Consider the following 15,710-nt stretch of genomic DNA (forward strand, 5'->3'; position numbering starts at 1 on the left):
CTCAGCGGCCATGGCTCACGGGCCCAGCCGCTCCGCGGCACAGGCGATCTTCCCGGACCGGGGCACGAACCCACGTCCCCTGCATCAGCAGGCGGACTCCTAGCCACTGTGCCACCAGGGAAGCCCTGGACAAGTTACTCTTTACCTATTTATAATGCTCAGTTTTTTTCAGGAATCAAGACTTCAATCAAATTTTCATTTTATTTATTTTGGCTGTGCCACGCAGCTTACAGGGATCTTAGTTCCCTGACCAGGGATCAAAAACGGGTCCCCTGCAGTGGAAGCTTGGAGTCCTAACCACTGGACCTCCAGGGAATTCCCCAAATTTCCATTTTAAAAGTGCTAATAATATTTACTAGCGGAAAGAAAACGAAAAATTCTTCTCTCTCAAAAGCTTGTAGCAAGACGCACTTGGTCTATAGAGATGGCTTATTGTAAAACCTGGAATTTATGAATTTATGAGGCATGGTTGGCTGGAGAATGGGGCTCATCATTTAAATTGTGTAATTAATGAGGTATAAAAAGAGGATGTTGCAAAACCAAATGACTCCCTTTGTTTATACAATGTCTCTGAAAACACTGCCCAGAAGGAAACTGTCCTTTAATTTTGAATTCAAAATGCACCGTAATGAGGGAGAAAAAGGGCATTGTGGAGCTAAGCCTGGTAATGTTGGACTTCTCCAAGAAAAGACTGTTTCACCTGTGCCTAGTGATCGCCCTGTATCCTTTAAATCATTAATCAAATTTGGTATTGGCTAAGATCTATGACTGATATGAGTCTGATTTGACAAACTCTTTGGGTTAACCAAGACTTTGCATAGAAAAATTATTTTGCACTTCTTATTAACTCAGAAACATTCCTGTTTTAAGTTCTATCAATCCAATTTGATAAATGTATACTTTAGATAGAATAATTTGATAATATGAAGGATTAACAGTCATAATTGAAATAATCTCATAAAGGGACATACATGAATTTATTTGAAACTTTATTATATAAATTTTCATTTCTTTTAAAGATTACAAAACCTGTTCTGTGACAGGAATACAAGTAGTATTGTTCCAGGATTATTCATGGATACATCTGAAAGAGCTTTGATTACACATTAATAGTATGATTTGAAAACTTCCCAGATTAGACTCTTAAGTAAAACAATTTAAAGTATTCAGTGATATTTAATCCTTTACAAGCATTTCATAATTATGGCAGCAGGGCCAAGCATCTGATGCGATTTAACCACCAATAAAAGGTACAATACATATGAACTCATGATATGGTGCCTTGGGCTTCTGGCATGCCTTACTAGAGAAACTAGTATAAAGTAAAATCATATATAATAGTAGAAAAATATTTGTGATTTTTTTCTTTTTTAAAAACTGTTTAAGTAGATACCCATCCCTTTCCCACCCATGGCCAAAAATGCAAAATAATTACATCCCTTAGGTGTATACCTTCCCTTTTGCTTAGGGTAAGAGTTAAGATAAACATAATACAGGTATATAATTTTAAGAGTTAAAAACTCATCACCCATAATCATTAAGGATGCTAAGGAATGGCAATACCTTGAAGCTTTTTTTAAAAATTAAAAAACAAAGCCTTAGATGGTAAACTACACTTAGAGAAACGCAAACCAAAACCTTTATCCTTAAGCCCTTGCTTTGTATTTAAGTTCTATTTTAAGTACTTGTTTGAAAAACTCAGTATACAGTTCACTCAGTACTATAGTGATAATAGGAGTAAAGATTTTCACTTCCATTAGATATTGAACTAATCTACTTAGAGAGGACTATTATAGCAACTCTCTTCTCACATACGTTTACATACATTGTACTCAAATGGTATGTGCTCTAAAGAGGTTTTCTTGAGGTTTGCACCTCTGAACTTAGTCTCTAAATTTTCCTTTCCACTAATCTCTATTCAATGTCATATACTTTGCTAGTTGCTCTGGGAGAAGTCATGGACATTTAAACAGCTTATCATGCACTTCAAGGTTATATGGCAAAATAATGAGGAAAGTGCCTTAAGAGGTAGGAAGTAGGCTCTCATCCCAACCCTTGGTATGCCCTGGTATGAACAGTTAAAAGACTGGAATCAAAGTGGTAAATGTGAGACTGATAGTAATACAAGGCTTAAGAAAATTAAGTCGACTTAGTTACTAGAATTCTTTGAAAACATTCAGTCACATTGGAACCAGTTACAAGTCACTCGATCACACAGAATACAGCAGTGTCAAAAATACATAAAGCGCACTGTAGATACAAATTCTTCTTGGCCATCCATATTTAGTTATTATCATTCTGTAGATTCTTCACTAGAAAAAGTGGTTAAGCGTGGCTCTGCAGAATGCCACACTCCCAAGAAAGCGAGTTTCATTCCTTCATTAACTGGTCTCCACCAATGGTCACTTGGGGAGACCAGCAAAATGTAAGCAATCTGGAGGTGAAAAGAGGACTATTTTCATTAATTGAAATAAAAATGCTGAGTTAAGTCAACTTATCTGTGAATTAAATAAGGCTCAAAGTATACATCCAGTTTGTTAGTCACATGGAGTTGGACCTTTCGGAGGGACAGAACTCTAGGACTAGAGTGAAACCTCCTGGTTTAAGCACCAAGGTCAGCTATGGAACCCATCATATTTGTTAGTCACGGAAAGCAGGCCTTTTCTGACCATTTACATTCCTGAGATATCTGTCCTAATGCCTTCATAAATCTCAAATGCTGGATACCACCATAAGAGAGAATTCTCAATAGTAAAGAAGTCTGAAAATTTTTAGCTCATTTATAAAGGTCAGGAAGTAGAGAAAATCAAAGCCATGTTGAAATGTGTATTGCTGACTTTCATGGTGATGCACATCTATACCAAGCCCCCAAATCTTGAACACTTTTCTGCTCTCACCTGAGGCTGGACGTAACCCAGCCTCTTTCTTACCGAACCCATGCTGCCCATTCATGAAACCTTTCCTGGGCTGAGGGTACAGGGCACAGCTAACAGGCTAGCCCCACCTCCCATGATGTCCCCTGGTCCCAACAGCAACCACTTCTTAAAAATAGATGGGAAATGGTTGGCCCAAACCTGCTCTTTGCAGCCCACTGTGTGTGAAATGTAGAATCTCTACTGCATACACACCACACCCTCTCCAGATACTCACTAAGTGACTTTTCCCACATGTCAGTCTCCAGCCTCACAGCATCTTGATTCTGTGCCCTGTCAAAATTATTATATTTTTGGACTTTTGGGGTTGCTTATGAATAAATGAATCCATATCAAATCTGTTAAAGTGAAGGGTCTATTGTACTTAGAAAGAAGACATATCTATAAATTAGGAGCTGAAATGACTTACTTATACGACAGGTTAAAAGGACAAAAAACTTACCTTAATTTAGCATCATCACTTGAAAGGGAAGATACAAAACACATGGTAGTGTAATCCATATTTTCCAGTATGTGCTTGGTAATGTTAAGTCTACCATTCTGGATATTATTTTGGATTATAAGCTAACAGGAGGTTTGTAAAAGTGGCCTGATAGTTTAGTTCCTTCTTTCATATTGAAATATCTTTCAGATTGAAATGAAACCTCTTGGGAGAAGCCCAGGTAACCAGTGGCACTAACTGGGAAAGGGCCTCACTACCACAACTATAGGGGCCAGGAGGAACTGGACTTGGAGAAATTAATGGAAAGGTTATCCCAGCACAAGCATTACATTTAGAGCACATTGTTGGCCAAGTTTGTCTGCTCTGTCAAAGGCAATAGGAACACCAGAATCACAGATGAAATAAATTATACTCATGAACTGCTTTTTAGGCAGAAAGCCTTCAGTTTTGTGAACATATAACTTGCTTTTCTCCAATAAAACTGGCAGCTGTACTAGGCAAAGAAGGCATTCATATACCAGTAGAGGACTGCCCCAAGAAATATATAGTTTTTGAACAGCTCAGTTTGTGGTCGAGTGATAATATGAGGGGAAGGCAGCACGGTGTCATGAGGGAAAAAAACTGAAAGGGAAGTTAAGGATTCTAGTCTTTGCTTTGGGTCTCAGGTTCTTTACCTGCAATATGAGAAAGTTGGACTAGATAATTTAAAAGCATTTACACATTTACTTCTGGTTCTAAAAGACGATGATGGGCAATACACCTAAGCACTTATGGAATAGTGTTAGTGTCAAAAATCTGAAAATGTTATCTTTTTTCTGCCTAGAGTTACATTAACATTTAAAAAGTGACAAGAATTTGGGATGACCATGGTTGGGAACACTTAATAGAGGAGAAAGAAAAACAAAGCTTTCTTTCCAGCCATTGGAAAGCAGCTGTTAATAGTTAGCATCCATATACTCAAGAATATTTAAAAACTTTCTCCATCTAGATCTTCTGAAATCCCTCCTCCTATACATTTTTTATTTAGAAGATAAACTTATATTTGCTTTCTATGCAATAATCATTTTGTGTCACTTGGGCAAAAGGCATGATAGATTTTCTCTTTCCCTTTAATTGCACAGAGGAGAAATTAAGGAATAACAAGTGGCTTCCAAGATATTTAGATAAATCATGCTTTCCTGGCTTTGTACTCTCAGGGGAAGATTTAAAGTTCTGGCAGGAAAAAAGATTTCTGATGTAAATGGCTTAGTACATGACTAGGAAATATATGTTCAGGCACATTCTTGATGAGATAAGTTAAATCACCTTTTCCTTGCTCATATGTTTTTCATATTACATATTGATGTATGCTAGGTAGCTTGGCAAAGATACAGGTAATAATGGATGCAGAAGTTTCTTTAATGATATTGTGGAAACTAACAAATTAGATGTAGATAATGAATACTCTAATCTAAGCAGATCCAGTGACCATTATGAAAACTGATCATTTCTGAAGTTAAAGAAAGCATTATATGAAACTAACACAACACTGCAAATCAACTATACTCCAATAAAAATTTTTTTAAAAAAGAAAAGAAAGCATTATATGGCTATAAATCATCAGGAGGAATTCAGAAAACACTCAATGCTGAACATTCACTTAGCCTACCTCGGCTATGATTGTTTGATCAAGAATGTTTTATTCCCTAGAATAAGAAAGTTTAAGTCCAATTTCATAGAGAGGCCTGTGGCCTTTATTACATTCAAATTAGTGTTTAATATAGAGCATCTTAATGGGACAGAATTCATTATGATTTACCTTTTTTCCCCAAAAAAGCATACTTTTCCTGCAGGTATACAAGAACAGGTATCCTGTTATTCATATGCTAAATTCTGCAATTTGATCTATTTATACATGAAATATTCAATGGGACTTCAATGACCTGTTGCTAAATTTTCCTTCGCCAGTCTCTTCACCATGCCTCTTAAAGGCCTTTGATGTATATTGGGAAAAATCCCAAATTTATGTCAACTACTAAGAATGGATACTATTTAAGATTAAAAGTGCAAGGACTACTTCCTTAATTAAGGAAAAAAGACCCTAAGGAGTTGCAAAGTATATGGACTAACTTCACAGGTGTACTCTTGATGTCATACCACACACATATGATAACTTTCTTTACCATAACAGCTCTCTAGGTTAGCCTGACAGAGCACCTGACTTTAAGAAACAAATGAACGAACCAGTGAAACAGACATGGGGAAAGATATGTACATTTTGGAAGTATTACATTCAACAGCTGTTCTACAATCTGGCCATTTTTAGGGCTGTCCAACAATACCATTAATCCAGGTGAACTATTTAACCAGATTTAATAGTCAATTGATTAATAATAGATTCCAAGTTAAACAAGGCATGTATACATTAAAGAAAGCAGTACAGAAATGTACTGTATATGAACTGTTTACAAAAACATACAAAATGTTGGATGGCACAAGGGATACAGTGCTAATATAAACGGATTGTTTAAGCTAAGTGCTTAACATAAACTGTCCATCCCTATAACTAACAAAGAATATTTAAGGGACATGAAATATCTCCTATAAAAATAATGCTATGTGGTGTAGAGTACTTTATTCAGTGTATTTTTAGGTGGTATTCATATGTTCATTATTATTCTTGTTGATTCAGTGAATATATCTTCATCATGTTTCCATTTTCAATTCATCCGAAGCTCCAGGAAAATCTAACCTGCTAACAATCATTTAAAGCAAGAAGAGACGAAAGCGGGAGAGCAGCAGGAGCAGCAGCATTATGGGTACCAGCTGGGACAGTGTGTGCCTGCAGGTGTCTCTCAGATATGTGCTACCTGTCGCCAGAACTTGTGCTATCAGCTTACACCATGGTACCAAATATCTCACTGAGGTCACTTCACAGGGCTGTAGAGGTGATTTTTTTAATACCTCTCCGCTGAGCAAGAGTAGAGCGGCCTACTGGTTCCAAAACTGGTGACTGATTACGGTTTAAAGCAGAGTATGTAGCTGCCATGGCACCCTGAAAACAGGAAAGAAAGGTCACAAATAATGACAATGGGTAGTCAGTCACCTGTACACAGAATATGAAATGATTTTTTCCCAGATATTTTCTTCATATGCAAATTTATATAGATTTTATTAGGCTCATAATGAAAATAACCACACAGGTCAAATCCTCTGATTTAACTAAAACTGAAGAGGCCAATGTGGGAGGTTGAAATTATCGATGAGAGAGGACAGGGGTGGGCTCATAACAAGCAGTCCTTACTTTTCTCAGGACTATTAAATTTGTTTTTCCTTTGCAACCCTTTACCATGAGAGTCAGCAAGGCATGCTGTTTTAGAATTTGTATTTTGCCACTGCTGACAACCCCCAAGAGTCTGCTTTGGGTTGTGCGTAAGAAAGACAAGTACAAAGAAAAGTTAGGAAATCCATAAAGTTTATCTGATTGATAAATTCAGAAATCATTCCTAAACTGGTTTTATTATGCTATTTTGGCATGCCTTGACTTTTTCTTTTCTAAATCACCCACTGTAAGAGAATCCCACGCAAGAACTGGATGCAGGTTGAGAGACAAAGTGAAAGGGCAAGGTGCTGTGGTACGGAGAGGGCGTCTCATAGTCTCTCCTGGAGGACACGTGGCATGCAGTGCCCAAATGGGCCGCTCACCTTGACTAGATGCGGTGCGTCCTGTCTGTTTAGTTGGTATTGCGGCAGTTGGTCCCAGTGGACGATCCAAGGATGTCTGAGCACAAGGGCAGCAGTCAGTCTCTGATGAGGGTCCACATGAAGCATCTTTGACACCAGGTCCTATAATGGGAAAAAGAATAATAAAATAAACTTAAACCTTTGTTTTTCTCTAGCGCCTGATACTGTTGAGTATTCTTCCTTGGCTTCTATGACACTATTTTTTCCCACTAGCAGACCTTTGGGTGCAAAGCAATTTGGTCAATATGACAATTTGTTTAAAAAAAAGCTAAAACTTAGATCTTTGTTTTCTCCTCCCTGAGTAACAGTAATTTTGGTGTATTACAAAGGGTAAATTTACCACATTTTATGTATCTTTAAGGACTTTGGCTCTTTCTTCCCTCAGATATTCTGAGTTTTCTACATTTTTGTGGGTTTATTTCTAAGTAATTTTCAGCTACTTAAGACTTTTTTGTGCTATTGGTAATGCTGAAAAGCAGTACATAACTGTCCAATAACAGGAATTAACTGGAGGGCTCTAAATGCTCCCCTCAAAGATTACAGAGTTATTTTAATTTTTTTTCTACTTCCCAATTTTGTGGGTATTCACCGTATTACATTATACTTGTAATCACAGGTCTTAACTGGACAAATTAGCAAAAGTTATTAGTAATCACATGGCATTCATAAGATAGACTATGAGTTGGATGCAATTTTTTGTGCTCTATTTGTATCTCATCCTCACCTGCCTTGCACTCAAAAAAGCATAATAAAATGCAAGTGAATGAGAACCAAATCACAAAAATTATAGAGATAACCTTGACTTGCTTTAACTTATTAAAAAAAGCAGGCAGTATGTAAACTCTGATACTTTCTACGGTAACATTACTTGATATGCTTAACAACCGATCGTGACAAAGTTTGTGGTGGACTCCAATGGATAAGAACTACTACTTCACAGAGTGACCTTGAAAAAGGAAAATCTGATCACGACAATGCTTAGTATTTTTCAACAGTTCCCCAATACTTAGAGTAAACCCCAAATCTTGAGCATGATCGACAAAGTCTTCCATAATTGGGGTTCATCAGCTACCCTCTCACGTGTACCTGGTACTAGTCATACCAAACTCCTTGCACTGCCCTGGAGGCATTCTGCCATTCCCATTCCATCAGGACCACGCATGGGCTGATCCCTCAGCCTGGGATGGACTACATCCTTCTGCTTCCCAAAGCTGCCTGGCGAATCCCTTCATTGCTTCTGGAAAGCTTTCCCTGAAATCTTCCTGATCAAGCATCATCTGTGAACTTCTTTAGCATACAAAACACAGCATTGTAACAGGACATGTGACACTGTACTGTATATTTTTGGCTATCTCCCAACTAGACTGTGAGCTCTCTGAGATCAGGAATTCCATCTGAGTCACATCTTTTATCCCTGGAGCCTTCACTTATTAAGCACATTGTAGGTGCTCAATACATGAATTAAAAAGTAAACAAGGGGCTTCCCTGGTGGCGCAGTGGTTAAGAGTCCACCTGCCGATGCAGGGGACACGGGTTCGTGCCCCAGTCCGGGAAGATCCCACATGCTGCGGAGCAGCTGGGCTCGTGAGCCATGGCCGCTGAGCCTGCGCGTCCAGAGCCTGTGCTCCGCAACGGGAGAGGCCACAACAGTGAGAGGCCCGCGTACCGCAAAAAAAAAAAAAAAAAAAAAAGTAGTAAACAAGTACCCAGAAAAATGAATTATCTGGTTTAAAAAATTTTACTGTTGGGCTTCCCTGGTGGTGCAGTGGTTGAGAGTCCACCTGCAGATGAAGGGGACACAGGTTCGTGCCCCGGTCTGGGAGGATCCCACATGCCGCGGAGCAGCTGGGCCCGTGAGCCATGGCCGCTGAGCCTGCGCGTCCGGAGCCTGTGCTCCGCAAGGGGAGAGGCCACAACAGTGAGAGGCCCGCGTACCGCAAAAAAAAAAAAAAAAATTTTACTGTTAAACAAGGGGAAAGGCTAACATATCATTTTAAATATAGTTACAAAACTAAATATTATCTACACAGACATTAAGCTGGTCAACTGAGGCTTCATCTCTATGCCAAAAGTATCTATAAAAATTTCTGACATACCTTATTTACTAATGCAATCACATCAACTCAAGCATCCACCTCTAAGAAAAATAAGCACTTTTTACCAATATGTATCTTCCTCATCTCCTCTATGTTTTCCTTATTTTGAAATGAAAAACTTTGCTCTTCTTTTTAAAAAAGAATTTTCTCTAAATAAAGTGAAACTAAAAAAAAAAAGTGAAACTAGAGCAGGGTTAGAAAGCAAATCAGCATTATTCAGGGGATGGCAGGTCTTCCAGCGAGAAAGGCTTTCCAAATAGATTTCAAGCAGACATATAAAACTAAATTACTGTCTACTGTGAAAAAGATTGACCCCTTTCTTCATAATATGGACCAAAAATAGAAAATGGTGTAGTTATTCTAGGGAACAAGGGCTTTGGAATCAGCTATTTATTTTGGAGCATCCACATGTGCCTGGTGTATAACTGAGGATAAGTTCACACTAAAATTCTGGGCCTTGGTTTCCTACTGTGAAATGGTGATACTACCACCTATTTTACAGGGTTGTTAAGAGGATTAAATGGGATAATTTATGTAAAGTGCAGTGTGAGGCACAGAGGAGACACACAAATCATGAAGACCACCACCATTATTATTCATCATGTTCATCAGTAAGAAGTAGCTTGAGATATATAGATAATAGAGCCAAACCAATATATTCTGGGAAAGAAACAAAATTAGTGGTCAATTTTTGAGTTCGAGTTATTTGGTAACATCATTTCAATACAACTTTATAAACAAGTTTCTAACTGATATTATTTTTTCTCACTAGGGATTATGAAAAATTATTTTCTCAAAAGCTTTTAATAGGAAGCCATACTTACCTTTGCTGTGTCTGAAACAGAATTCCAGTAGCCACCACTGAGTGAGAATTTTCCACTTCCTATCCGTGCCAGTATTTCCTCCGGTGTATCATCAGGGCCATTTGCAAATGGAGTGTAACTAATTTATAATAGAATTAAAATGCTAATGAATAAAACTTCTTTTTTAGTTGGTAATTTTATATTTATTTGCAGTATCCAAAAGTACTCCAAGTAGTTCATTTAATGTAATACTTTATTAAAACCTACTAAAGTAAAAAAATAACAACATGAAGCTTCATAAAGTACCAGGTCAAGATATAAGTTATGAAATATTAATTTAAATTTAATATACAATAATATAAATAAGATATGACACATTATAGAATAAAATATTTAAAACAGTATATGTTATGGCATAACTAGACTACAAAAAAGATATGGAAAAAAATCAACTTATGACCTCAAGACATTAATAACAGTACACCATAGAAAACAGTAATGATACAGCTATAAATGTGAGAGAGAGACAGAGAGACAGAGAGAGAGAGAGGATTGTATTATTAAACAAGATGAGAAAATATGGAAGGAAAGATATTACAACATAGAGATTAAAAAAATAAACCTAGATAATTTAAACAAATTATTGATAAATAAATGCTTACAACATATGGTACATACTCACCCAGTGAGCATTGTATAGAGGAGGACACCAAGACTCCATATATCACAAGCCGCATCATAGCCTTGTCGTTTTAAAACCTAGAAAAAGTAAAAATTAGTATTAACACACTGCTGTTTATTATATAGATTTGGATAGGCTGTGAACTGAATTATATCTCCTAAATCAATGCATACAAGAAAAACATAACATGATTAACAAGGCAATATAGTAATCCTATTCTAGAACCTTCTACTACTAATAATTCATATATACATAAATTTAAAATTTTTTTGGCATTTTAAATCTTTTTATAATATTTATTTTATTTTATTTTATTTATTTTATTTTTGGCTGCATTGGGTCTTCGTTGCTGCAAGCGGGCTTTTCTCTGGTTGCGGCGAGTGGGGGCTACTCTTTGTTGTGGTGTGCAGGCTTCTCATTGTGGTGGTTTCTCTTGTTGGGAGCACAGGCTCTAGGCACACGGGCTTCAGTAGTTGTGGCACACAGGCTCTAGAGTGCAGGCTCAGTAGTTGTGGCGCACAAGCTTAGTTGCTCCACGGCATGTGGGATCTTCCCGGACCAGGGCTTGAACCCGTGTCCCCTGCATTGGCAGGCGAATTCCTAACCACTGTACCACCAGGGAAGCCCCCAGCATTTTAAAGCTTATAACTTTATTTCTTTCTTGGTGAACTAACAACTGCTTGGTACTCTGGCCATGGACCTATGTCAGACACGTTCATAGGTGAGAATTGTATAAATTTAAATTTTGATATTCAAATTAATTTACTGAATGCTGCTGTGGGACACAGTGGACTATAAAAATAAACTGAAGGTAAATTTCTTATTTAAATGTATTTATATTTTGTATGGGGCTGCAGAAACGATTAACATATAAGAAAACATATAACTAAGTATAAATGGTATAGGGCAAAACTGTTCTTTTATATATATATAATTTGACTTACTCAAGCATTTAATAATCACCAACTATTATCAGGCATAAACTGTGACAAATACATTGTGACCACCTAGAGGGGGGGACAGGGAGGGTGAGAGGGAGACGCAAGAGGGAGGAGATATGGGGATATATGTACACGTATAGCTGATTCACTTTGTTATAAAGCAGAAACTAACATACCATGGTAAAGCAATTATACTCCAATAAGGAAAAAAAAAACTGTGACAAATACAAAACAACTGTTTTCCTTAAGAAAATCAGAATCTGGCAAAGGAAATAAACATATACATAGTTAACAATTCAACATGATAAGTATTCTAACAAAACTATATGTCTAAAGGATATGAGTACAAAGATGAGGAAGCAATTCATTCTTGATATGGGGAGAGAGGGAAAGCTAGGAGCAGCCTACTTGTATTGGGCCTATAAGTAAGAATTCAGGAGGCAAAGTGAAGAGGTGGAGGAGGGCAGAGGACACTCAAAGGGCAGAGGCAAGAGAGCAGAGCCTGCTTAGTGCCAGGCAAGTTCAGTGTGGCCAGATTTCCAGACAGGAGATACTAGAGAGACTGAAGGGCTTTTAAAAAGGCTTTTAAAATTATTTATTTATTTGGCCATGCCACACAGCTTGCGGGATCTTAGTTCCTCGAATAGGGATCAAACCTGGGCCCCAGTAGTGAAAGTGCTGAGTCCTAACCACTGGACCGCTAGGGAGTTCACTGAAGAGCTTTTTATAAAAAACTTGTTAAGTAATCTAGATTTTTTTCCCTGCAGGCAATCAGATGTTATTGAAGCATTAAAGAGGAAAATAAAATAAGTGGATGTGTATACCAGAAAGATAACTCAAGGCATAGCAGAAATGCTGGCAAGAAGAGAGAATGGAGACAGGCCACCTCATAGGAGGCAATTTGTAAGGCAGGACATGAAGGGGAAAAGACATAAAGATAAAATGGGAAGGACTTAGTAAAGATTGGATGTATAGGGCTTCCCTGGTGGCGCAGTGGTTAAGAATCCGCCTGCCAATGCAGGGGACACGGGTTCGAGCCCTGGTCCAGGAAGATCCCACATGCCACGGAGCAACTAAGCCCATGTGCCACAACTACCGAGCCTGTGTTCTAGAGCCCATGAGCCACAACTACTGAGCCCACGTGCCACAACTACTAAGCCTGCACTCTAGAGCCCATGCTCCGCAACAAGAGGAGCCACTGCAATGAGAAGCTCGAGCACCGCAATGAAGAGTAGCCCCCACTCTCCGCAACTAGAGAAAGCCCGCGCACAGCAACAAAGGCCCAATGCAGCCAAAAATAAGTAAATAAAATAAATTTTTTAAAAAAGAAAAGCATTAAAAAATATATATTAGTGTATGTTATATGGCAAAATAAAATTTTAAAAAAAAGATTGGATGTATGGGGTAAGGGAAAAGGGGTCTACAATATTTAGGAATCAGAACGGAAAGGATTTGGCAAGAGACTAAATGTGGAGAAATAACAGAGAAGGAAGATTTCAGGAGGACTTTAAAGTTTTAACCCAGATGACTAAACAGTAAAGAGGAGACAAAGAGTTGAGGTCAGTCTAAGGACAGTTTGATCACTGAAGATTTCCTGAAGGAGAATTTAGAGGCAGGGTCTAAAGCAAAAAACATTCCAAAAAAAAAAAACATTCCAGTGTGCCAAGGCATAAAAACTACATGGTGATTTCAAGAAGCAGACTGCTTATATGAAGCAGGAAACAATCATGAGAAAAAATTAGATGGCTGGATTAGGGGGCCATGCTTGGACACCAATGTGTCAGAGGCTGTGGATATGTGGACAAAGAAGAAAAAATCTGTCCCTCATCAGTTCTAGTATCTCTGGGAGAACAGACTCAAATAATCTTTAAAAAATATTTTTCTACCTAAAAAGTAACAAAATTACAAAAAGTTTGGAAAACAGAGGGGGGAATCCAACTATCTTAACATTATCAACTATTACAATTTTTGTGAAATATCTAGCACATGGTAAAAGCATAGACTTTGCAGCCAGGTTGCTTGGGCTCAGATCTAGATCTGACCGCAGGCAAATGACATCACCCCCTCACTGCGCACCTGGTTTCCTATAAAATGCAAATAAAAGTACTCACCTAAGTTATAATGAGAATGAATTATTATATATAAATTATATCTCTGAGGATGAAATCCGTTAATATATGTGCCTGGCACATAAGCCCTATATTAGGATTAACTATTATAGTTACAATTTTTTACACAGTGATAATCAAAAGGCAAGATATTTTGAGGGCAAAGCAGTGGATTTTAGAGTTGCTACAGTGGGGAACTGCAATTTCTTAGGAAAAGAAGCAACCTGATCAAAGCAGTGCTTGAAGAAGACTTCAGCAGCTTTGTAGCTTCTTTGTGGACTGATCACAGAATGACAAAAGGAAGCAACACGCACCTAGGCTGCGGCAGTCATCTGGGGGTGTGGTGAGGGAAGCAGGGGCTAGGATGGCAGTTCTGTGAACAGAAGAGCCCTGAACCGGTTGCAGGGGATAAAAGAGATGGTAACTGGTTATACAGCTAAAGACAAGAAGAGCCCATGATGTTTTAGCCTTAGAAATACAAGGAAAATGATGACAAAACCAGGAAGTTTGAAGGGTGTTAGGAAAGGGGAAGAATAAGCTAGTTTCCATTTAACTCCATGCACTGACAAGCACGAAAGTGTCAGTGATAGTAGTTAGCTACAGATGTGTGATTATGCAGAAAGACAGAAGTCAGAGCAGGAAAAGCGTTACAGGTAGTACTGGATTGATGACAGGATGAACTACCAACAGAAGAAAAAGGGCTGATATTTTATTCTAATTATTTGCTCAGTAACTCTTCAATTAAACAACTATTAACTATTCTATATTAAACACAGTAAATGAGTTTTTAAATATACTGAAATATTGCAAGCAAACCCTTTCGCAATTACCTCTGGTGCAACAAAATTTGCAGTATAACAAGGAGTCATGAGAAGACCATTTTCTGCTCTTAGCTGTTTGGCAAAGCCAAAATCACAAATTCGAATAGATTCTGGATTGCCAGATTCATCCACATAAAGAATGTTGCTAGGTTTCAAGTCTCTGTGAACCACCTAATTGAAATACAAATTAAAGAGGTGCATTAACAATACATTTCCATTATGGAAAATTATTTATGCACAAACTGTCAAGCAATGCACTTAACAAGATGATGGGTACCAACCTTTACATTATCCCAACATTATAAAATGCTGACAGTGTAATATAACTGCAACACAGAACTGGGGCAAGGAGAGGAGGAAGAAAGAACAGTACTTACCTTCCCCCTCTTTGTCCAATTAAGTAAGCGGATTAAGGAAAAATGCAAATAGCAGTAATATCTGTCTCCAGGTTATTCATCGTTCAACAAATATTTATGGAATGTGTATCATGTACCAGGGTATTATACAAGGAGCTGCAGATACTTTGGTGAACAAGACCTGTAAGATCCTTGCCTTTATATGCTAGGAACTTAGTAGTAAGGGAGGCAGAGAATAAATAGGTGAGAGATGGGGCATAACTCGGGCGGGTCAGGAAGGGTCTCTAGAGGAGGTAACAACTGATCCAACATCTGAAGAACAGAATGAACAAGCCAGAAGAGTGGGGGTAGTCATTCTAAGTAGAGGGAATGGCGTGTACAATGGATGAACACAACAAACATGTACAGACAGGCTCAATGGAACAGGCATGGGTTTTAGGAGTAAAAAGGAAAAAAAACTCCCAGATTTACATAAGTACTGCCTACTTGCTATCCAAGTAACAATGTCACAAACACAAAAAGATACCATTCCTTTAAAGTTTGTATTACTTTCCCCCTTTAATCACCTACTTGAATACTTCTTTTATCCTAAGCCTCTCTGACACTCCTTATCAGACTTATGTGTTTCCTCCATCACCAAATTCTGAGTCTATGTTCTAATCAATAACCTCAGTTTTAGGTCCTAACATCCGGAACACTACTTCTCCAGACCATTTTAATAACTAATTACTGCTGAGGCACTGAGAAAAGAACATAACAGAGTTAGATGACTGCAAACTCACAAATTCTTCAGTGAAAACTGAGT

At 37.9% G+C, this 15,710-nt stretch overlaps 1 protein-coding gene across 3 annotated transcripts in view; it reads right to left on the reverse strand.

The window, feature by feature from the left end:
• Nucleotides 1–2,402: 2,402 nt before the first annotated feature.
• RPS6KA3 (ribosomal protein S6 kinase A3) overlaps nt 2,403–15,710 on the reverse strand; it is a gene marked incomplete at both ends in the record, with an annotated part of 108,565 nt that continues 95,257 nt past the window's right edge. For 2 of the 3 annotated variants that reach the window (XM_079728255.1, XM_079728254.1), the window contains 5 exons: nt 5,711–6,409; nt 7,060–7,200; nt 10,019–10,136; nt 10,680–10,756; nt 14,559–14,720. In XM_079728255.1, coding sequence (XP_079584381.1) covers nt 6,287–6,409; nt 7,060–7,200; nt 10,019–10,136; nt 10,680–10,756; nt 14,559–14,720 — 621 coding nt within the window. Of the gene's footprint in view, nt 2,435–5,710; nt 6,410–7,059; nt 7,201–10,018; nt 10,137–10,679; nt 10,757–14,558; nt 14,721–15,710 lie in introns of those variants that run through there. The other variant, XM_079728256.1, reaches the window with a different exon arrangement.

Source organism: Hyperoodon ampullatus, assembly GCF_949752795.1.
Source record: "Hyperoodon ampullatus genome assembly, chromosome: X".
In the NCBI taxonomy this organism is placed as follows: domain Eukaryota; kingdom Metazoa; phylum Chordata; class Mammalia; order Artiodactyla; family Ziphiidae; genus Hyperoodon; species Hyperoodon ampullatus.